The 24095-nt window shown below is 41.4% G+C and overlaps 7 protein-coding genes across 8 annotated transcripts; 5 read left to right on the forward strand and 2 right to left on the reverse strand.

Annotated features, from left to right (window-relative positions):
* Positions 1-9191: 9191 nt before the first annotated feature.
* On the forward strand, positions 9192-10246 carry LOC108598448 (uncharacterized protein F13E9.13, mitochondrial). Its single transcript, XM_017985087.1, has 3 exons — positions 9192-9308; positions 9381-9463; positions 9525-10246. Exons 1-3 carry the CDS (start codon positions 9233-9235, stop codon positions 10188-10190), a joined length of 825 nt encoding a protein of 274 aa, XP_017840576.1. The 5' UTR covers positions 9192-9232; the 3' UTR covers positions 10191-10246.
* Positions 10201-12416, reverse strand: LOC108598447. Its single transcript, XM_017985085.2, is given in 5 exon segments — positions 10201-11015; positions 11070-11232; positions 11234-11555; positions 11610-12167; positions 12237-12416. Coding segments are annotated over 5 exon segments (1908 nt in total). The 5' UTR covers positions 12358-12416; the 3' UTR covers positions 10201-10271.
* Positions 12417-12597: 181 nt separating this feature from the next.
* LOC108600715 (RINT1-like protein) lies at positions 12598-15102 on the forward strand. Its single transcript, XM_017988452.2, has 5 exons — positions 12598-12765; positions 12821-13654; positions 13718-13943; positions 14006-14795; positions 14864-15102. Exons 1-5 carry the CDS (start codon positions 12625-12627, stop codon positions 15048-15050), a joined length of 2178 nt encoding a protein of 725 aa, XP_017843941.2. The 5' UTR covers positions 12598-12624; the 3' UTR covers positions 15051-15102.
* Positions 15103-15206: 104 nt separating this feature from the next.
* LOC108600717 (major facilitator superfamily domain-containing protein 1) lies at positions 15207-17551 on the reverse strand. The gene is made up of 2 exons (XM_017988453.2): positions 17450-17551; positions 15207-17152 (listed from the first exon to the last, which is right to left on the reverse strand). The coding sequence occupies exon 2, from the start codon at positions 17024-17026 to the stop codon at positions 15605-15607; it is 1422 nt and encodes a 473-aa protein (XP_017843942.1). The 5' UTR covers positions 17027-17152; positions 17450-17551; the 3' UTR covers positions 15207-15604.
* A 270-nt stretch (positions 17552-17821) lies between these two features.
* On the forward strand, positions 17822-18516 carry LOC108600405. Of its 2 annotated transcripts, XM_017987956.2 has the most exons (3): positions 17822-17946; positions 18003-18148; positions 18206-18516. In XM_017987956.2, the coding sequence occupies exons 2-3, from the start codon at positions 18024-18026 to the stop codon at positions 18369-18371; spliced, it is 291 nt and encodes a 96-aa protein (XP_017843445.1). In that variant the 5' UTR covers positions 17822-17946; positions 18003-18023; the 3' UTR covers positions 18372-18516. The 2 variants fall into 2 exon arrangements, with proteins under 2 accessions (XP_017843445.1, XP_017843446.1); XM_017987957.2 differs by lacking the exon at positions 17822-17946 and having other exon boundaries at positions 17964-18148.
* Positions 18362-22171, forward strand: LOC108600401 (structure-specific endonuclease subunit SLX4). The gene is made up of 5 exons (XM_033293703.1): positions 18362-18447; positions 18541-19070; positions 19132-19868; positions 19922-20066; positions 20128-22171. Exons 1-5 carry the CDS (start codon positions 18380-18382, stop codon positions 22113-22115), a joined length of 3468 nt encoding a protein of 1155 aa, XP_033149594.1. The 5' UTR covers positions 18362-18379; the 3' UTR covers positions 22116-22171.
* A 448-nt stretch (positions 22172-22619) lies between these two features.
* On the forward strand, positions 22620-24069 carry LOC108600403 (ADP-ribosylation factor-like protein 5A). Its single transcript, XM_017987955.2, has one exon. It carries the CDS (start codon positions 23221-23223, stop codon positions 23758-23760), a length of 540 nt encoding a protein of 179 aa, XP_017843444.1. The 5' UTR covers positions 22620-23220; the 3' UTR covers positions 23761-24069.
* Positions 24070-24095: the final 26 nt, after the last annotated feature.

A 24095-nucleotide genomic window follows, 5' to 3' on the forward strand; every position in this document is an offset into this window, starting at 1 on the left:
GAGTGGATCTCTGAATTGTATTTCTCAGAAGAAACTCAAGGAAGCAATAATTTTTAATCAAAGTTAGAACTAAATTAATAAAAAAAATAATGGTAAAAAACTTAATTTGGCGTAGCAAAGCTTGATATTTTCAAAGACTTTATAATTTTCTAAACTTTTGTTAAGTGAATTTATTTTCAATTTATTTTTAATTTATTGTAATAAAAAATGCTTATATTTTTAACACTATAAAATTCTAGCTTTCATTTAAAAAACTCAGTTTTCAATCGACCTAAAATTAAATTAATATAAATAAACAAAAAGTTCAGTAGAAATGTATAAAAATAAAGTGATTTTACAATTCTGTTTTAATTGTTATTAATAATTTAAGAGGTGCGTGAGATTGTCTTATTAATTGACCATTCGTGACAATATTCCATTTATGTATTCAAAGAAAAGATACTCACACCCATAGCATATCTACCATGCAAAGAGTGCTCTGAATATTTTAAATATGTCAAATCTAATAGCTTGACAATTATAGATTGCAAACATTTCTCTTTCCATCCCTCACTGTTACATATTTGAATGCTCAAAACTCTATCGTTTTATTGTCTTGGATTGCTTTATGTGCTTGTAGTTATTAGCACAAGCAGCTGTGCAGAATTTATCTTGAAAATCTGCTTGCAACTATTTTGGATACAACAGACATGATGGGAAAACTTTTGCCAAGTCGCATATATTTGTGAATACATGTAGACGAGAATGCAAAAGTATTTGTATGTGCGCTTGACGCCCCCTATGTCTAACCGCAAGAGCCGCAGCAAACAAATGTTGTAACTACAATAAAATAAAAATAAGAATAAAAATAATTATGAGTAGATAAGTTGGGGAAAAGTGTAACAGCAAAGCAAAAAAATAAACAGTCATGAGCGCTGGCTCATAAATTTACTTCGTTTATTTTGTCTCTGTTTTATTCTGTTATTGTAATGTCCAACTCAAATTAAAATACTACAAATTGCAACCTTTTGTGTAAGTTGACGGCAGTAGCTACAACAACAGTCAAGAGTTGAGTGCTTGTCAACGCCGTCGACACTTGAAAGTGGTCTTAATGAAATGTCCACGGTCAACGCTTTGAAGTTGCCCATTTAAGACCGTCCAAGCCATAAAGCACACAAGTGACTACGGCTACAGCTATGGCTATGGCGAACGGAAGCAATATGAAAATTATGATAAAATATGGGTACGCCGTTGCTCTCGAGTGCTTGGCCAGTCATTAAAATGAAACTCGCGCAAATTATGCAGTCGAGCAAAAACAAACAGCAGAAGAGAAAAAAGCCCCCAACTTTAGCATTTGCCTAGCTGCGCTTGCTGCTCAAAAGCAGCTTAGGGAAATGGAGGCGGAGTGTGATAAAATGACAGAGAGAGATAGAGAAAGATAGCGAGTGAGTTGGTTTTGCTGGCATTCAGGCCTTCTAGGCAAATATGTCGCCAATGTTAAGTGCTTCATTTAATTAACAAACTTGACATGAAAGCCCTGGCACGGGCACTCAACCTTTTGTGCCTGCTATTGGTTTCATCTATTATATATATATATATAGTATAAGTACGTATGTATTTTTTGGTTTACTTTTAATTGTCTGCCTGTGTGTGTTTCAACCACCCTAAAAAGTTATAGCGCGCACAACACACACATTACTCATACGCCAGGAGTGCTGTAAGGACATGTAGCGTCAAAGCAAACAGCAACTAATATATTTCATTTGTTGTGTGAGCTTTAATTGCAATTAAATCAAATAGAACAATATTTTAATTAATTACTGAACACATCACATAGCCTGCGGCAACTGTAACACGGTGCGTATGTGTGTTTTTATCTGCATTGAGCTGGAAAAGCAACAGCTGCACATTTCCCAGCTGCCAGTCAACATGTGAAAGTTATAAAACAAAGCAATTGCCTCCTTGGCATAACTACAACTACTCATCATATTTACATATATGTTTGTATATATGTATGTATGTGTATATGTATATGAAAGTCGCAATTGAATTTCATAAATCGCGCATTTATTTGATTTTCATCAGTTGAACAAATATGCGCGCTGTGGATTTTATTTGCTTTATTGTAACATGCATATTAAATGAAATATTTTTAATGGATGTGCTGACTTAATTTTATATCAATTGCCATTTATTTGTTCATACGGGCGATTATACAAAACGAGTTAATGCCCCGTTAATTTGCATGTGCGCTTAAAAATTCACTTGGCGCATAATTATAAATAATTTATATGCAACATATTTTAGCCCCGGGGGATTACAAACAAACGTCGAACTATAAATAATAAGCGCAATAATTACAAAACAATAAATATGTCATTGCAATGCATTTGAGGCTTTCAGAACTCACCTCTAAGCCCGTTGTAGTCAGCACATGTATTAATCGTTGCACTTTTTAATTGCTCAGCACTTTGTATGTGAAATGTTAAAAATTCTTTGCAATTTTAATTCGACTCGTAGCATTACTTTTTATATATACTTGTATGTTTGTACGTAGCTAGGTAGGTGAGTAGTTTGCTATTGGTCTGCGCACTACTGCAAAACATTGAGAAGTATATTTAATGTGCCGTGGCCAGTACGATCGTAAAACCAATGGTTATAGTGCTCTTGTTAAAACACACACATACACACACACACATATGTGTGTATGTGTGTGTATTGACCGTGTGCAACAGTTGCTGACTGGCAACTACAACGACTTTGGCAAATGGCTTTTTATTTTATGACCAAATGCAATAAAGAATTAAATTGCAAACCGCGCGCAACAGTTTGCAATTATGTGCAAATGCACATGGCTTCCTTTTCAGAATGACAGACTCTCTTGCTCACACGCACACAGCTGTCTGTCCGTCTGCATTTAGTCAGTCCAGCCGCCACCACAGACACAATTTGTTTTTAATTGTTTTGCTGCAGCTGCTTCACAACTTATAACAATTTAGTTGAGTCGAGTTTGGTTTTTTTTCAGCACAATTGCGTTTCAATCGTCCACGCGCGCGCTCGCTCACTTTGAAACTTATAAGCACACACACATTCAATGGCCATTCATTTGGTTTATTTATTCACAGAAAAACATCAACTTCAAACTGTCTGGGCGCTTACATTGAATAAAGACTTTGCTGGCCAGCAGCTGCCGCACTGTGCTCGACTCCCAGATGCTGCTTTAATCGTTGCTACCTACAACGACGCCTGCCAACTGCGAACTGAACTGCTCCAGTTTCGTGTTTCACCTTATAAAGTGGCCCAACAGCGCGCTGTTGTTACTGCTCCCGTGTTATCCTTAGAGGCGAGTCCCGATTGCCTGACTAACTGCTGGCTCTGCCTGGCTGCCATGTCCGTGTGTCTGCTTCGTTTCCAGTTTGGCGCTTGTTTGATAAGAACTCGACGTGGTGTGCGTGTTGCCGAGAGTCGGCAAGAGAAAAACAGAGAGAGAGAGAGAGAAAGAGAGAAAAAGAGAGAGTTTGGCTGCTCGCTCGCTTGGCGATGTTTTCCGAGCAGCCAAAACGCAGCAAAGTTTAAACATTAATGTGCTTACACTTGTTTTTATATGCAAATTATTTATGAATTAGATAAACAATTTTATATTATAAGTCATATTTACTTAAGTAATTTGTACTTGTATTTAAGTTTAATATTTTCTGTAACAATAAGATTTATTTACATATAAAAAAAAATTAAGAACTTCAATAAAATATTGCAATTTAGCATCTGCATTTCATCTCCTCCTCTTCAACGAATTCTACGCACTACCCAATTTTTGGGGCTGTGGGTGTGAGCTTTCATGAATGAACACCCTCCTGTTGCATTTGTTTTTATTGTACAAAGTAGGTGAAAATCAGGCTGACCTCATAAATGTAACACAAAGCACTCTCTCTCTCTCTCTCCACCCGTTTCGATGGGTTGGCTGGCCATGAAGTTCAAGATGAAGGTTATGTTAGCAAGCGTATCCGAAACTTGAAAACTTTCATAGCGTCGGTAGAGAGAGCGAAAGAGCTTTTACTCTGTAAAGCGCGCTCACGCAACGCAAATCAAACGGTACTCTCTCGCTCTCAATGCCAAAAACAAAACATCGCGCAATGTCTAACATGTTGCTGCCAAGGCGCGACTTTCAACTTAGGCCTTGATTTGTTTTCTTTTCTATGACAGCGCGCCCTAAAAATTATGCTACACTTTTGTGATGAGCACCATCAAACAAATGGGGCTGGCGAGTCGTGAGCCATTCCATGCGTTTACGGTATACGGCAGTGCCCACAAACAATTGCCTGAGCTATTTCTTTGGCACTCTAGCGAACACATTCCTTTTGACTCCGCCCGCGTTGTGACCCAATTTCCGAGCAGCACGTACAAGGCGCTCAGCAGACGCAGCAACAGAAGCAGCAACAGCAGCAAACAGCAGCAGCTGAAGTTGGAAAGCACAGCATGCTAGGCATTAAAGGCATTTGCTATGCGCACAGATTTTGCAGTCATTCCTTGCGCTTGATTGGCTTTGTACTTTTTGTGTGTGCGCCATCACATTTTGAGGCATAACGTGGACCAGATGCCAAGTCTGGCAGCGCTAACACACACATCTGTAGGTCCGGGGGCAGCGCTGGCGAGTGCGATTTGCATAGCGTATGTGAAGCGTGTTACGTGGCGTATGCTTGATGCGTGCTCTTGCTCTGCTGCATGCTGCCAATTACTTGTCAACACCATGCGCTCCAGCAGTGAAGCAACTAACTGTGATTGATTGTGTATCTAGCTGCCCGGGACTGTTTGATGAAAATGGCAACTGAAACTGCAGCAAAGCAAAAAACCAACCAAGCTAAAGAGAAATTTAACAAAAACTTTAACTGAGCTCAAACAACAATGCAAGCAGCAAATTGCAACTGAGCTGCTTAAGCGGGCGTCGACAACAGCGTCGAGTTGCTTTATTGCGCTCTCTCTCTCCTCTCTCTCTCTCTCTCTCTCTCTCTTTCTCTTTCTCTCTCGCGCACTCACTCTCAGTTTGGCGCTTGCTCTCTTACACTATAAAAATTATAAAAAGTTTTTTTTGACTGGCGTCTTGGTATCTTTTCTTAATTTGAGTTGGACCAGTCAAGTTGTGCTTGCTTGTCAATGGCATGAACTTTAGAACTTTGATTGCACACACACACATACATTCGCAGAGGGAGAGAGGTTTCTAGAGATAGCAAAGTTTTGCAAAAATCTATATTTAGCATGCGCTGCTGCTTGTAAATATTTGAGCCAATTTTAAGGTGAAATAACTTGCAGATGCGAGCTTCATTAGCAGCACAACAATTTGCCTAGAATGCATTTTATTACGCTCCAGGCGTCGAGGCAGCTAGGCCACTTGGCTGCGCGCCAACAATGCGGCTCACTCTGATAAGCCAACAGACAGCGGCCAAACGCAATGACGCAACTAATGCTGATGCTTAAGCTTCTTCTACCTGTCCTAGCCAAGGACAACTGATGGCCAGCGAGCGCGATACAAATCACTGTTACTAATTATGCTTTCATTTGAAATGTAATCTGATGTGGCTGGCACCAATGGCCGGAAGCGGTAGCTTAAAAACAAACAAAATGGCGATGTGGCCAGCACACGCAACTTGCAACATTGGCACATTATTATTGCCACAGGCTCTAACAGCTCAGTTAGAAATTAAAGACGCTCGCATTAATTTTTTTGCCCGCTTTTGGGGCATTCCTTAAATGCTTGAATTCGTAAATTTATTTTTAATTAAAAATTTAGCGGTGTGCGCTTATCGCATTGCGACAATTTCAGTTCGTGGCTATAAAGCAACTTGATAGCTGCCTCGTTTGTGGCAAGTGGCAACCGCCATGAGCCGCACCCCAAAAATCGGGCAGTACAAATAGCTTTAATACGATAGCCTGACAGTTGTTGTTGTTCTTGTTTATTTGTCTACGCTCGCTTTGGCGTTTCGGCTGCTTCAAGGGTGTGACTCAGGTGCAAAACCTAAGGTCACGAGGACCACACCACAGTCTGCTAGCATTTGCTATTGCTATTGGCGCCGTTTAATTAAAGTTTGCTTGAAATTTAGTTAGCTCGCCCTATTGTTTTATTTGTTGAAGCTACTAGCTACTAGTTAGTGTCACTACACCGACGATTCTCCCGGGCAATGAGAATTGAGTAATTTATTTGGACAGCTCAAGCACTGCTCCAAATTGAGTACACGTGTCGTATGCGTATTATATTCTTATGCAATTTGCCTGTCTAGCTTATTTATTTTTCATTTATTTATATAAAAGCCCCTGCTGCGTAGCTGTGCAAATGACATTAACTATTTTTCACTGATTGTCTGCAAAGTTTGATCACGTTAATCAATTAATGCAACGCAGACTGCATGGCATAAAAAAGTCTCAAGCAGCTCATCCAGCTGTGCTACAGACACAAGAGAGACAGATATGTATATAATCACAAACTGTGCAGCCAGCACCTGTGCGAGGTCATTAAAGGCAAACGCGCTAATGCACATAAAAATGCCAAAGTTATGATGCAGCAAAGCCAATCCAATGTGTGTGTGTGTGTGTGTGGGAGCAGACAGCATATACGAATTAAATATAGTGACAGCATGGGTATAAAATAAAATATATTTAGGTCTCTTAATAATAAAGTTATAGCCTTTGCTTTAATACCAATTCGACACACCCAGCAACAAATCAATTAAAGCAGGCGTCAAGGTCACAGGTTCAGGCTAATAAAATAACGTTCTGCACCACCTTTGGTTATCTAGGTTAAATACGGACCGTACCGTCTGCTTTATATGTATACATATAGTAAATTTCGAAAGTTTTTCAATTTGCGTGTCCACTGTCGCGTCTATTACCCATACTTGCTAGTTGACCGCCATTATGATCGATGGCTTGACGATGCAGCCAGAAATTATGACTAGTGATAGTAGCACGCGCACGCAGTTTGCTGCTCTAATAGTTTTGTTTACCGTTAGCATGGGTATTTGTAGTTTTCATTAAATTTATTGTTCAATTGCATTTGAGGTAACTAATGAAAACGCTCAAATGCCAAATAAAATGGTAAATTTATCAGTGACCAATGTAGCGTATGCGCATTGTCAAATCAAAAGTATTTGAAATGCTAATTCGACAAATGATAAGGGCCACAAAAATTAGCTGTGAAAATTAAATTTACATAGAGATTAACCAACTAACTTTCTTAGCCAGAGTTAAGAGTTACCCTAAAACTTTTTCAGCCAAATTGTTGTCACTTTCAGTTGCAGCTTGCCTATCCAACGATTGTCAACCTGTTTTGAGGTTAAAGCTGCAGCTGACAGCTCGACGGACTGATTATTACATTTCGGGTTTGAGATTGCAGTGTACACAAACTTTTCAATTCGAGCCAATATAATATTTAGCCAGTTAATTAAAACATTTTTGATATATAGTAATACTCAATAATTATGCATAGTAATCAAAAGCGAGGCCCAAATGCTTATAGAAAAAGTTTTTTTATCGAAGCGCCTGCTGTATTTAGCAACTTTTTTGCACAAAAGTTATAGACAGCTAATTAGCAGCTACAAAAGCAGCAACATAGCAGAAAGCCAGAGAAAGTAATAACGAGCTAAGTGTAGTTAAAGCAAGAACCTTGAGTAGCTGTTGACTGTTTAAAGGCGTAACTCGTTGTGCTGTTTGCTCTTCAATGCCACCCACACACACACACACAAGCCACGAATGCCAAGCATGTGTACAATTGCAAGTCTTAAGTGATTATTCCTTGCATAAATCGCCTGTGCAAGACCAAAGAGGCAGTCACTCAGGGAAACAACTTGTTGCAACTACACTATGAACTACACGTGTCCGGTACGCTTTTCTCATCCCATATCCATCTGTTCAGCTGTCTGTCAGCAACAATGCAGCATCAAGCAATGTGAATATAAGCCAGGCACCCTCATGAACCTCACAGCACACGCCATAAAAAATGTATATTGTTTGGTGAGCAGGTGTAAAAATTTCATGTTTGAAAAAAGAATAGCTTAAAATGCTTGGGGCTTTCATTATTTAAGGCATGAAATATGATGATTGGCACTTTACTAGACACAGTTTTCTTATATGCATATATATTTATGTATGTATGTCCGAAAACGTTTTCATGTTGCTAAGCCTTTTGGCAAAACAAGGCAGAATTCAACTGGAGTTGTGTAATTGAAAATGATTTTGAAATAAAAACAAATTTTATTAAATGGACCAACGGAAGAACAAAAGCCGTAAGGCGCTTTTACATATTGTAAATACGTGTAATTTATACAAAGCTCTATTGTAAAATTCACAAAGCACACACACATAGGGCTTGTGTACATAAATGTACACACACACGTATATACATATGTATATAAAACAATGGGCAAGCAAACAAATTGAAATGAATGTGAATGTGAATGCAATGACAAAGGAATGGGGCGAGCGTGCGAGTGAGCGTTTGTGTGTAGGTGTTGCTTGCGATAATTGAAATGCTGTCGCGTGCAGCAAATACCGACGCCACCACCGCCACTTTCACATCCACATCCGCCTAAGCACTGACAATCATCCATAGGCACGGCCCCACCATGCCGCAAGCCAAATCTGCTCCTGTCCAAAGTCCAAAAGCAAATCAAACTCAAGGACAGCGCTCGCCGGGCTCGCAGTTTGAAGCAATGTTACACTGTAGCAAGGGGACGCAACAACAACAACAACTACAATGGAATGTAACCATAGCCATGCCGCAGTCCACAGCGAAGCCTTTTTCATTTTGCAATTTTCAAACAGCTGCCAATGCTTTTCCGCTAAACGCTAAGTACTGCTGGTTGTTGCCATGACATTCGTATGCAGCGATAAGGCTTTCGCTTTTGTTTTACCCGGATGCCTTGCATTGCTGTTATGCGGGCAATAAGGTAAACAGCTATTCAAAATGGAAAAATATTCTTGGAATAATTTGCAAAAGCTTAATGGCAGAAATTAAAATATTGCTTATGATTTACCATACAAAATTTATTCTAAATACTGTATTTGAAAATGTCTGCTCCTGCTTAATTAATTATTAACAATCAAGAATAAGTTTCGAAGCCGCTTTTGAGTTTCGAATAGTTTTCGTGACCACTGTTACACATCTCTAAACAGTAAGGCCATCTCTAAGCTATAACGCCATCTCGCTCGCGCACGTGTTGCTCTTTAACAAGCAAGCAAGCTTATTTATTTTGATTTTTTTGGCATGCAGCGATTTTTGCAGATATTTGGTCAACAAAAATGCAAAGTTATTGGCATGATACACGTGGATGCACTGCCAGGTGAGCCGTCGACCAAGCGCATATAGAAAATATAAACATGAAATAATAAATAAAAACAACAATAATATGAAGGCACGCCAGGCTATGCCGGCAACTGGCAGCAGACTATAGAGAAGGCCAAATACGAGGCTGAGCTGTACAAGCGCCAGCAGCTGGTAAGTTAAGCCATATTTACATACAAATTTTGACATTGACTTGCAATCTCTGCATTCCTAGGACGCCGTGCTTATAGAGAATATGCATGACATACCATATGTGCAGGAGAGTCACTTGGGTCCCGAGATTGTGGCCTGCATGACACGCTTGGCGCAGTCAGTCCGTTCCATACTGCCCAAGCAAACACCGTGTGGTGTGCAACTGTTAGCCTGTGGCAACAAGCAAGCGTTGGCTGTAGCCAAAGCCAGTCAACTGCAATTTATACGAGCCGAGGGCTTTGTGTTTGGACATGTGGCGGACGAGGGCTATACGGACGCCTGCGCCGGCGAGCTGCTGCGTTATCGTAGGCTTATCGATGCACAAGATGTGCTGATCTTTACAGATCTAAAGAAGAAGCACAGCTCACATGCGATAACCTCAGACGTCAGTCTGTTGGAAACATCACATGCAGCAGAGTTCTTTTTAACTGACGGCATTATAATCACGGGCACGGCTACAGGCCAGGCAGCGAATCCCAATGATGTGGCAGAGCTATCTGGAAAACTGAAGGTGCCACTTATTATAGGCTCAGGTGTAACAAAGGATAATATAGCTTCCTATTACAAGGAAACGCAAGCTGTTATCATTGGTTCTCATTTCAAAAAGCGAGGCAACTGGCAGGAGGACATAGATGAACATAATGTGGAAAGTTTTATGAGCAAGCTTTGTGAACTGAGACAGACTTAACTGTTGGAAATGCTTTTATTGTTCAATAATGATATGAAAATGTTTGTAAATATGTAATAATGTGATATGTAATTTTAAAGTCTAAAAAAGATTAGCAAAAAAGTCATAAATGCGCTCACGTAATGATGTCGGTTTGTTGATCTCGCTGCTTGGAAATGCAAAAGGCTTCTGATCGGAAGCATTGTTACGCATTGCATCCAGAGTATCATCAAACTTGACACGCTTTTTCTGTGGCGGCGACAACAGCGCATCTTGGCAAGTTTTTAATGTCTGGCCCGGCGTCGTCCAACCGCCACTCTTCTGACTACCACCACTCAATCTCAACGGAAAGAGCACATCGCGAAAATTACCATCGCCCAACTCTGCATCAAACAGATCCTCACGCTTAATGGCTGTGGGTATGGTGTTGTCCACATTGTGTGCGCGAAAATAGGATTTTGAATCAGAGTAGCGACTAGCAAAACCGTAAGTGGGATCAGCATCAGCCGAGCTGACTGTGCTGGTGGGCTTGGTGCGCTTAAGTATGCCTCGCACATTGGTTACCTTGTCGGTAGAAATCATCTTATATAGTTTGGATATGCGATTCTCTTTGCAAGTAGATGGCTGCTCAGCTGTACCCTGACGACGCAGCTGCACTGTTGGTGGTGTGGGAGGGGGTGGTGCTGGACGCTTCACAATTACCGTCAACGGTTTGTTACTTGTCTGAGCAGTTCTTGCACTTGGTATTTTGCGCTTACGCGGAAAGCAATCACTATTTGCTAACTCATCCGCCTCCTCGTCAGACTCTATGGATCGATTCTTATTACGAAAAACAGTCTCGAACTCCTGTAAACATTCAAATAAATACAAATCCAAACGAAATTCTTAAAGTTCACTTACACATTTGCGTTTGTTGGGACTCAGCACGTAGTCAGCGCCGAATTTTTTCATATCCTTTTTGCGTATAGGCGTACGCTTGCTGGAGTCTTTGCGTAATGTCTTTCGACACTGCACATGTAAATCGATGGCATCGCGTATGAATCCCACCCAGGTACGCGCCATACTCGTAGACCTTGCATTTCTTCAGCGGAAAGATGCAGCAGCATTCTAAGGAGTTTTCCACTTGAGAGTTAGGAGCACGTTCCTTGAGTACCTTGCAGTACATAAATATGTCCGACATGAGCACACAGTAGCGCTTTATTTCATTCCCTTTGTGCGTGATCTTGGATAACATACCCTCTTTTATGACACGACGCGAGGGTTTGACAATATTGGGTGTGCGATTGACGAGCGAATTTTGAATATGTATCAAGTATTGTGTGATTTCCTGCTCCTCCACGCAGGAGTTGATGTGCGATGCAGTTGCTTCAATCTCTTTGACAGATTCTGCAATTTAAGACTTGTAGTGATCACGTAAATTAAACTAATATCGATTCTTACCCTTGAGCAGTTTATAGTCCTGATCCGCTGGGCTAGTGTAGAGTAATACCTGCTCCAAAAGTAGCTTGTACCGTGGCACTCGCTGTATAGGCACAATCATCAACGAATTTAGCTTTCGTTGTATCTCCGGTCGGCTCTCCGTATCTTCCAGAAATTTGCGAAACACCGGATTCTTATTTGTTAGTTCTTGCAGTATAAGCATGGCACCACGATAGTCAAAAGCATAGACCGAGTATAGTTTGAAGAATGGTGCCATCTTCAGAAAAGCCTGTGCAACGTTTTCCATATTCGCCTCCAGCTCGCGCAGAAACTCTCCGTTTAGATTATGTATCATCTCAATCTGACCAAACAGCGCCGTGTGATTTGAGGCATCAATAATAGCTTGTTCCTTTAGCGGCCGAACAAAATAATTCATGAGCAGCTCCAGCTGCTCCAGATAGGACTTCTCCGAAGTTATAATCTCCTGTACAGCTTGCAATCGAAATCCAATTCTTTTTCCCGCTTCCGGGTTTGGCGACCCAATAGGGCTGCTTGAATTGCTGTCCAGCATTGAACATACTGCAGAAAAATTAAAGAGAAGCCTTTGATAAAAAGACGCGTTCCTTTTAAGCCCCGCCCACAAATTACCTTTCTTGCGTGACTTGGCCGTCAATAAATTTCGCTCCTGCAATACCTGACGCAGCTCACGGCTGAAACTGATCGGCGTGTGTGGTGATTCGCCATAGCCTTTTTGCCTGGGCGTAAACATTATCACTTAATTTTTTTCACAAAAAAAAGTAAATGAACGCGACGCTTGCTACAACTGCACACCTGCTGGCGGCTGGTTTTGAATATGGACTCGATAACAATGTGTATGTAGCCCTAGGGATGCTAAGAACTAAAAGTTCATTGGTGCTGGTTCATTTTGACTATTTTGAACGTGTATGCAGCCCTGCTTTGAGAGTGACTGCATCAACAATATTTATTTTTGTACGTGGTCGTGTTTTTTCTTTAAAATTAAAATTTAAATGATAAAATGCATGCAACGTTGAGTGAAATTGAAACCCGTGTGGTGTCACGTCTAAACAAAGAGCTTGGCAAAGATGCCAGCAGGCTACATCAGTCTACGGAGCTTGTAAGCCACTACAAGGAGCGGTTGAAATCATTACAACAAACAGTGAGTTCTCGATACATTGAATAACTGTAAATATTAATAAAATTAAATATTGCAGCTTAATTATGAGAACGCTGATCCGCAAAGAGAGTGTCGATATAGATCGGCGTTTCAGTTTCAAGAGCAGGTGTGCGAGAGTATTGACTTTGAACTCGAGAAACTCGCTCAATTCTCTGCGCAGCTTAAGTTAAAGCTCAAGGAGTGTCAGCCAGCGCTGGATGGTGTTGCTGAGGATCTACAGAAAGTGCGGCATTTTCAAAGGGTAACTCAATATCTGCGTCTGGTACAGGACATACAAGAAATCAGCGCTGCCTTGACCAACACTATTAATGGCAAGGACGAGGCAAAACTGGTTAACATCTACCTAACGCTCTACGAGGGCAATGACTGTGAACATAGCGTAGTCGGACGTCTTCAGGCAGTCAATGCGCAATCACTAAAATCCTACGCCGAAGCCACTGCCATCTATTGGCACCGACGACTTATGCAGCGGCTGTCCAGCGAGTTTGAAGCTGTACTCAAGAGCCTACGATGGGCGCACTTGGAGCAGCAGCCGTTGAACTATTCTCCCAGTCGTGACACTGCCAAGGCGCAACTGCTTGCTGAGTATATGTTTTTAATTAAATCACCAGCGGAAGAGCATGCCCCTCTGCAAAGCATCACTCCTAGCATTGTCTGCCCGCCTATAAGTCAAGTGGTGCAGCTGTTGCTGGCGCCTTATCGCCAGCGTTTTACGTTCCATTTTACAGGCACACGCCAAACAAATCGATTAGACAAGCCTGAATGGTTCTACACACAAATTCTGAATTGGGGCAAGGAGACGCATTTCTTTGTGGGCAACACATTTCAACCTGCCGCTATGAATGCGGGCAAGCTTGACTACAATCTGCGGGTGAGCCAACCTTTTATACTATATATAACTATGTATAAATTATATATTTCTAATTTATTATAGCTGGAATTTATGCGTGGCTTAGTGCAATTAATCATTGAGAAGCTTGCTGTTGACATAGAGCAAATAGCACAGGATGAGCACTTGTTTGCGCATCTTTTGGATGAGACTTTGGCCTTTGAAACAGAGCTGCGTGACACATTTGGCTATCCAGCCAGTTTTCCCAGCGCCATTTCTGTGCTTACACAGCCTATGTATTTGCTTCGATGGATTGCGCTGGAGGAGCAGTGTAAGCTGAACATGCATAAAATATAAAAACTTGTGTAATTAATAAGTTCATGTTACTCACAGTTTGTGCGGAAAAAATGGATGATATACTGCAGGCGGAGACACCTTTCCAGCTCATTGATCCCAATACATACGAGGATGATTTGAAGATACCCAAGTGTGCGGATCAATTTATGCGCTTGTTGGAGGCAATAAAAGATCGTTACTACGCACTCATACAACCAGGACACCAGCTGCAATTCTTAAGCCTACAACTAGAGCTAATTGACAGCTTTCGGCGACGACTGGTGCAGCTGCATAGCAGCGGCGCTGTTGCCAGTTTACCCATACTCAATGCTATTAACTATTTGATTATGGTGTTGCGCGAATGGGGCGAGAATGTGCACTATTTGCATCTGCATGCTGCATTGGCAGGTCCGAATGCTTCCGAGATTAATTCGGTGTTTGAGCATGCTGTCGCCGAGTTAGAGCATTGGGCACGTCAGCTAATGAAAAACCTGTCCAACAAAGCGGTTAATGAGATGAAAGCCAAGTCAATGAGCTATCGACATGATGCCTGGCCCAGCATGCCCGAACAGAATAGCAAGGAGCCGTTTATACTCTCACCCAGTGGCGGGGAAATGTTTCAAGTACTTGTCACGCTGCTACACAATTTAGAGAGTGAGCTCTCCACTAATCTCTTTGAGCAAACGCTGCGATTAATGGCCCAACAAATTGATGACTTTATGCTAGAGAGCATGATATTAAACACAAAGTTTTCACCAGCTGGTGCCGCTCAATTCAACTATGATATGACGCTGTTGTTTGCGCTTTTCGGACAATACACTCGCCGTCCCGAGCTGCTTTTCAAGCGGTGAGTCATAGTGTCATAACTGTAACGTTTACGCTTATTTAATCAAAATCTTTCGCATTTACATACAGAATACATGACGCTAGCAAATTGTTGACTGCGGCGCGGAGCACGGCACTGTTGCTGCTGGAAACACTGAGTAGTGGGCAGTCAGTAGAGGAGAAAACGAAGCCACTGCATGAGCTACGCGTGCTCAGCTTGGACAGCAAACAGTGCATTGAGGTGTTGGAGCGACGAACCGACATTAAAATGTTTTGAAATAAAGCAGACGTGGTCAGTTTGATAAACATTTGATGTGATTACATTTCTAGGGAATTGGGTTAGCTGAGCAAATACTTGGACCCAAGCTGATATACCGGCTGAGCACTGAGCAGTGAATTGTAAATATACATAGTTTAAAATTGTAGTATGGAATATTAATGATTTATAACTCTTTATTGTTTAACGTTTTGCCTAGATAGTTGATTGATAGAATTTTCAATTTGTAAAACATTTACACATAAAAACATGCAGTAACTTTAGTAATAATAAATTGTTCTAAAAATACATAGCGTAAAATTAAATATATATATGTATTGTGTATATATGTACATATATATGTAAATGTAGGTAACCATATATTCATTTGACAAACAATTCCTTTAGTAAATACAATTTGACGACATACAATTGCGCAGATCACAATATCCAGGCATAGATCATAAAAATTCTATAATATCTTTCGAGGGATGAGCCCGCATTTCAGATTGCGTATCAAAACTGCGGGCGTTGCTGCCGCTGTAAGTATTGTCCGGCCTGCTTTATATTCCTGTTTATTCGAAATGCTGGTAGGTATCGGCATTAACATAGCTCGCACGCTGGCGTGGCGACATGTTGAGATTTCCACGATGCTTCTTGTCGTAGGCCCAAATCACGCATGTAGCTATCAGCGCTATGGTCAGCCAACTCATGAAAAAGAGCTGCACCCATGTGTGGTCACTCTTGGTTTGATCAGCAATAATGCCTGCAACAATGGTGATAACAGCTAGTCCCAAATTCTGTACGGACTGACAAAAGCCGTAGGCAGTGCCCAGCTGATATTCGGGAATGATGAGCGCCACAAGTGGCCACAAGCTCGCGGCAAGCATGGAGTACGAGAGTCCCATAATAGTCATGCCAACATATGGATTAAGTTCGGTGAATGTGAGCAGTGCATGTGCGCCAATTGTGGAAATCGTTGCCGTGAAGACCCAGGTGACATTACGTCCGACTTTGTCAATCAGAAAGCCAAACAAAGGCGAAGAGACTGCGGCTATAAGATACACCAACGCATCTACCTTATTTGCCTCCACATCAGTGTAGTGGAAACGATCCATGAAGAACTTTTGTCCGAGCGCAATAAACGGAAAGATGGCCACATAATACGCCACGCAAATTACAGACACCATCCAGAAAGGTGGCTTGAATGTAAATATATCAGTTAGCTTCGGGATTTCGCCACTGGGATTGTTATTGCGCTGTAAAATGCGCTCTGCCCGCTTGTCCATCCAGCCCAGAATCAATGCACACATCAGAGACATGACACAGGTGAGTGTGGCAAAGAGTAGTACTACACCCAACGCCTGATGTCCTTGATAGAAGTTGCTCACGTATTTGTATATGCCTGGCATCACCCAGAAGTTGACCGTACTGCCGAACCGTGCTACGGACAATTGCAGGCCAAACACCATATTAAGCTCCTTGCCCTTAAACCAGAGCACTGCATAACTGTTTTGAGCCACAGCCAACGATTCCGCGCCAATACCAAAGATAAAACGTCCCAGAATCATCAGCCAGAATGCGTTAATTAGGCCGCCAGTGGCAAAGATAAGTTGTCCCACCAGCAATATCAGCATATAGATGATTGTGCCAAGTCGTATGCCAAACAGTCGATCCACCAGAAAGCCACCCAGGAAGCAGAGCACTACATTTGGCCATGAGTAGATAGAATAAATGAGCGTGAACTGCGTCAAACTGAGATCCATGTCCCTTTTAAAGTTGTCCTGCAGCGCACCCGGATTGTCATAACAGAAATATGAGCCAAAGCCAAGCAGGCACATGAAGACCAAAGCCATTAGGCGATGACTCAACCGAGTGGGCATGCAGCAGCCACCCTCTGGTAAAGCTAGCTCATTATCCTGGCGTCCGCCATTGGTTTCCTGTGTCGTCGCCAGCTCATCATTGTCCACAATACGCTGCTCGTCTTCCTGAGCCATGACTAAGTTGCACGCTGTATAAAATTGCACTGATTGCTTTTAGTTTGGCCGTCTGTGACCCGCAGTAAGGGCGTATTATGATAAATATGTATTTGATATCGAATTTGTTGTCGTGTTTTGCTTTTTCTGCAAAAAAAGAGAGTAAAAAACATTTCGCTGTATCTGGTTCCACTGACATATAGACATGCGAGGGCGGCACACAAAGTTTCCGATCTCAACACTGTTATTTGCGTTGTTTTGATGTAGAGGTCGCCAACATTATATGCCACTCATGCATGTGTTTGTGTTTAACTCTTTCGCTTTGTCTTCTCATTTCTATAGTTATCTCATTCGTTTTTGTTTATTGTACTACGCAGTCTTTGTCTACTAGTTTTTGCTTAGAGCGTCTATGTTGCTTATCAGACTATTTCACAGTCCACTTACCGTTGCCAATTAATATGATTATAAAACACACTTCGTTTTTAATTGGAACAGGCGCAGTTATTGCACCCGCACTTTATTAATGTACAATTTAAACTAAACTCGATTTTTATTTTCTCTTCTATGTTAATTAAACGCTAATTAGAGATGGATAATCAACAATCGATAGTTTGTATATCGAATTGACTACAATACACATTCGATTTCTCGCTATAGCGCCACCTAGTGTTTCACATCTAGTGCTAATTACCTGTTACTTGTAACTAAAACCATTGCTGCAGTCAGAACAAGTTTATGTATCTTCCACAATTTTATTCATTGCACTGCATGGTTTTGGGGAAAATATAAAATCTGATTGTTAATATGATTAGTTCCTACGTCATTACCAAAGCTTAATATTAGCATTCTTTGCATTTTAATTTCAAGCTGTAACTGTAACCAACCAGTTGTTTAGCTGTTCATCCCTGGCTGCCTCTGGATGGAAATTACAAGATATTAAGGTGCTTGCGATTGTTTATAAATGCATTTAATTATATAATCAATCACGGACACACAGGTTGTCGCTCGTGGCTTGGTAATGGATTCAATTGATACTAGTAAGCGCAAACCCAGACGCACACAAGGCACGCCATCCTATTTCTATCGGAATCGCTTTGCCTACGCCTTCATTGCCGCTGGAACGGTACTATTTGGAATTTGGAGGTTTGTACTTGTGTTCACATGGTAATGAAATTATAACATTTAATGATTAATTGCCAGCTTGACGCCCATGCAACGCATTGCTAACGAAAAACTTCACAAGCAATTTTCGCAGCCCACTGAAGCTGAAAAAGATCGTAAAGGCTTGTTTGATTTTACAGCGCCGCGCCGTGGACAGTTCATACGCGAGGCTATTGAGGAGAGTCAAGAAATGCAGAGACGTTAAATAACAAGATGGATAGACAGACACGCAAAACAAATTTAAAGAAACTCCAACAAGAAACGGGTTCAACAAAGCTGCGGTAAGGGTGCAGCCAAATATCTCGTAATTGATTTGTTAGTTGTTTACCAATAAAATGTTGTGCTACATATTCTGGTTTTCTTGCTCATTTAAGCTCGACGCGTAGCAATAAAGCAACTAAAGCGACAATGACGCTGTCCGAGTATTTCGCCACTCCACCTGACAAAGTCGAAGAAGCAGCTTGTGAGGAAAGAGAAAATGCACTGCCATCGCTGGACACTGATCCCTTTGCTGAGCCTATAACCAAAAAAGCACGTGAAGCACCTGCTGTGAAACAGCCTAAGAAAGCACCAAAATTAAAAGCTAGCGCGCCAGCTCGTCGTGGTCGTGCCGGTTTGCGTGGACACAGTAAAAAACAACCGCCCATAAGTGATTTTCTGCGTAACGAGCAGCTGTTTGCCGAGGTCACAGCCCAGCACTGCATTGCAGACAACTTTAATCCAGATGACATTGAGATGGCCCTGATGCTATCCAAATCGGAAGCTGAAAGACTTGGTAAGCTAAGGCTGTTTGAAACAGACGACTCTAAAGACGTTGTTGACCTGCTTAATAATACTGAGCAGAGCAGTGAGAATATACGCCAAAAGCTACAAAAGTATGGTTTTCGTACAGCGGCCAAGGAAGGTGAGTTTTTAATATCATAAAAAAATATTCAATTAAAATTTCAATAATTTCTGAATTCTAGAATACAATGTACTTACGTTAGCTACGTTACCTGCAGCTAAGCGTGGCAAGCGTTGCAAATGGGCAAACAAATTTACGCCACTTACACTGCGCAATCCGGATATACAGCAGAAAAAGATAGACAGCAAGGTGGCTGCAATAATGGCTCAGCAAGTGACTACAATGTTGCCTTCCAAAGGGGACGTTATACCACAGCATGAACTCTACAGTTCACGGCTGCAACGGCTTGCGTCGAGCGCTGATAGTCGCATAACCCACGAGCCAAGCGAAGGCGCCATATCCAATTTAAGTGCGTATTATGTAGAGAAATTATTTGAAATATGTTATTCGCCAGCCAATCAGTTGCTAAAGAACTGGGCTAGCATTCAAGGACGCGATTCATCGCCTGAAAGACACAACAGACAAAGTTTGCGATACGAAAAACAACTGGCAAAAGTCTACGTAGAACTAGAAGCATACTTTGGCAAGGTTTCCGAGCGAGCGGAACTAGATGAGTTGGAAAATCTTGTAATTAATAATATGATAGAAGAGGACAGCAAATTGTTGTGCAATGAAGTTGAAGTTGTATCAAGTGGCAGCATTTCGTCGCAGCCACCCGATAAGCGCGCCAGGATGGTGGACAGTGAGAGTAATTTCAAAGAGGATTTCGACCAGCCCAGTACATCATCGAAGGTAACTTTGCCAACACAGACAATGCGTAGCATTTCACCTGATCTATTTGCCGATTCGGATGATAGCAAGGAACGCCCCCCCCCCCCCCCCCCCCCCCCCCCCAACCTTCACCTGATCTATTTGCCGATTCGGATGATGAGCAAGAGAACGAACCACCTACGCTAGTCAGTGATGCTATAGATATGAAAAACATATCGTTGCAAGTTTATAAGGACATTACCAATAATAGCATAAACACATATGAGGTGTACTCCAGTGATGAAGGTAATGCATGACGTAATTCAAAATTTTTTTATATAATGTTGACCAACTTTATTTGTTTTAGTGAAGACTGTTGTAGAGCCTTCAGCGGAGCAAGCTGACAGCTTTATAGATCTGACAGAAGAACAAAAAAAGATTGAAACTATATTAGGCCCACCATCACATAGTACAATTTGGCCACAGGACATTTTTCCACCTAGTCCCATTCATGAAAACTACCTCGACTTGGAGTCCACATCGTCAAGGACTGAAGACTGCGTCATTTCTGATGAACTATATGCAAAGTATACGGAAGATAAAGTAGATGATGATCTTTTTAATTTAACCTTAAATAGCCAGACACTTCGCAAGAACTCCTTCAATTTAAGCATAACGAGCTCCGAGCATTCCATGGGATTTTCTACACTCCACATGCTTTCCGTCGCCGCACCGAATAGCTCTAAAGATAACTCATTTAGTTTCACACAACAAGATATTACAAAAGCAGAATTTCAACGCACTCGTAGCTTCACACAATCTCCGAAACAGAAATTAAAACTGGATAATAGTTTCAAGAGCCCATTGAGCCGCAAAAGCAGTTCATTTTTGGATAAATCTGGCACAGCATTTGTTTCACCGTTTAGTCATTCAGATGCTAGCATTGATTTGACCGAAGATAGTGACGCTGATGATGGGGAAAATGATGGAGTGCTGCTCTCCGATGATGAAATCAATTACTCCATATGGAAAGCTAACAATACATTTAAGGACAAGATAAAGCCATGGGTCGACAGCAGTGACACCGAAAGCGATCATAGTTCTCAAATAACACATGTTAGATCTGTGCCTTACTTCAAAACATCTGAAGACTTGGAGGAGTTTCTGGCTGCCTCACCCACAGCTTCCAATAAATCATGCAATTCACGCTCGCCCAACAAGAGCGCTCTTAGCAAAGAACGCGCAGAATTTGGTATTTTAGATGCAGCGCTTTCACAACACTTTTCGCCCACCCAGACACATAGCCCTGACAGAGCGGAAGTATCGCAAGTTCAGATTGATTGGTCTGATGCATCATTCTTGGACACGCCCACAGAAGCACCACTTAAGCGTTATTCCAGTCACAAATTCAATGAACTTTTAAATGGCATCTCAACCACAAAAAATGATAAGCCTATCTGCTTTGATGATGGGACCGATGAATTCGATCTTTTGGTTTTTAAAAGCACAAAGGATGTTACAATTTCTACAGCAACGAATACTCTGCCAAGTGGTCTGGAGCGTCTCCTTGTTGGTGAGATCAATATGGATACATTGCCTGAGTCATCTGCACCTTCCGTTAGTCCATTTAAATCAATCGCATCAAGTGAGGAATTGGAAGTCGACGGCAAAGTGTATGAAGTGCGCATCTGTGAGACGCCAAAGCCGAATTTTATTAATCTTAATGAATCGGAGCTTATGAAGCAATTGTATAATTATGGCATCAAGCCACTGAAACGCAAACAGGCAGTTAAGATTTTAGAATTCATTTATAACCAAACGCATCCAATAGTACTACCAGCAGACGAGCCCCAGGCTAAGCAGTTGCCATTAGTACGTTCCAAATCAACACCCGTAAATAGAAAACCTCACGCTCAGCTACTTCGCATGAGCAGCGATGATTGCCTAACACCTACCGATCCTGAGAAACAAACGAGCTTTAAATTTAGTGATCCTAGTGGAGATGAGCTGCTTCGTTTCTCACAGACAGTGCCGCTAGCTCTGTGCGATGATTTTGAGTACTATGTGCTGCAGACAAATGTAACCAAGAAGACAGCGCAGCCTTTGTTGCCACTGCATGTAGCTTGGCATAATCTACTTAGCGCTAACGCAAGCCTTCATGAAAGTATACTTATGTTCGAGCCAATAGATTTGCAAGAGATTTATTTGTACTTCAAAAAGATGGGTCACCGCTACGATCCCAAAGATCTCAAGTGTTTCTTTGACAGACGTTGCATTATATTCCGTTATGAGCTGGCTCCGTCTTCTAAGCAGATACAACGACATGTTCGCAAGAAACCTAAAAGGCAAAAGTAAATTTATAGCATGTACATAATTATTCTTCATCGATTATTGAAATTGTAATAATTCAAAACTCGAATTGTTATTTTGTAATTGTAATTAATTGAAACACGTATTATTATTTTGGCTAGGCCTATACTTATTTTTTTACAAATACGAATACTTATATTAAATTTGTAGTTGCTTCAAAAATGTATATTTCCTAATAACTGATCAATAGCTTCTTCCAAAATATGGTCAAGATTGGGTGAGGGCGTTGACTCGTCCATCATTATAATCTCGCATTTCGCATACTTGTCAATATTTTGAAATCGTGCCCTACATGGCTGCTTGCTTCTCAAATATTTCCCACATTTGTCTTCTACTTTGTCGACAAACACATCTAAATCCGGATCTGCCGCGGGTTCCTGCAAACGCTTGGAGCATGTGATAAACATTTTAAGACTCATTTTAAAGCAACATTTAAACTGAAATGTCAAAGAACTGTAAATTTATCCTGTTAGCAATAACAAACTAGATTGAACATGTTTTTCCAACGGCTAGTTTGAATGACAAACTTTATAAAATCGTTAAATTTCAAAATTATGTAAGTTATCGGCAGGCGCAGCGTTGCTTATAACAGATGTCGCATATCTTTCCCACCAGTTGCGAATGTCATCGAATACTCCCAATCGATAGTGTACTCTCATCGCTAGCTGAAATCTTGGGCAATTTTTTTTGTTTCGACAAACTAAAGCAAAGCCTGCCTAAATCTTTGTGCAAACACAACAATAACAACAAGTGTCTGGGTCCGCGAATAAACTGACAAACAATATCAACGTCAACATATTTAGACGCGTCGTGGCCAAGCGAGCACCTGCTATCTGAGAGTGAGAGTGAGTCTGAGTGCATAATTTACTGTTGGCCTTCCGCTCAGGCAACAACAAAGGCAAGGCATCGACAACGACCCACACGCTTACGCACAGACACTCACACGCTCACAAAAAGTACACACACATACACATATAAACACTTATGCTCATAGATTGTGATACCGTGAGTGCGTTTTGGGTTTTGTCATCAATTAACAACAAAAACATTCGCTTTACACTCCCGCCCGCGAAAACAACTTTAACTACAAATGGGGCTGCTACTGTCGCGGCTATGGCGAATGTTTGGCAATGAAGAGCACAAACTGGTTATGGTTGGACTGGATAATGCGGGCAAAACAACTATACTTTATCAGTTTCTGATGAACGAAGTCGTCCACACCAGCCCCACAATAGGCTCCAACGTTGAGGAAGTCGTCTGGCGAAATATACATTTTTTGGTATGGGATCTGGGTGGTCAGCAGAGCCTGCGAGCGGCATGGAGTACCTATTATACAAACACAGAACTGGTAATTATGGTAATTGACTCGACGGATCGGGAAAGATTGGCTGTGACGCGAGAGGAGCTTTACCGGATGCTACAGCACGAGGATCTAAGCAAGGCCAGCCTACTGGTGTACGCAAACAAGCAGGACCTGAAAGGCTCTATGTCAGCAGCTGAGATCTCAAGGCAGCTGGACCTAACGTCCATCAAGAAACACCAGTGGCACATACAGGCGTGCTGTGCGCTCACGGGCGACGGCTTGTATCAGGGACTCGAATGGATTGTGCAACGCATTAAGAATAAATGACAGACACAATCGGACGGCGCTAGCTTATAGTTAAAGAGTTAATTTAGACAAATAAATCAATTTTATATAAATGTAAAGACAGACGTAACTATACAAAACAATTGAAAGGGGATGTTTGAAATGTTTGAAAATATGTACGATTGTTGCAAATGGGAAGCCATGCCAATTTTTACAATGCTTTAGTTAAAAACTTTTGCCTTTGTTTACAACAGTTGCCTGTCGCCCTGATTAAATTTAAAATACGTGTACTAAACTATGCTAATATTAAGATCTAAGCAGCCAATTAAATGCAAACTTCCAATAAATTTACATAATAAACATGTTTATTTCAAAAA

The sequence above is a fragment of the Drosophila busckii genome, chromosome 3L, assembly GCF_011750605.1.
Source record: "Drosophila busckii strain San Diego stock center, stock number 13000-0081.31 chromosome 3L, ASM1175060v1, whole genome shotgun sequence".
Lineage (NCBI taxonomy): Eukaryota > Metazoa > Arthropoda > Insecta > Diptera > Drosophilidae > Drosophila > Drosophila busckii.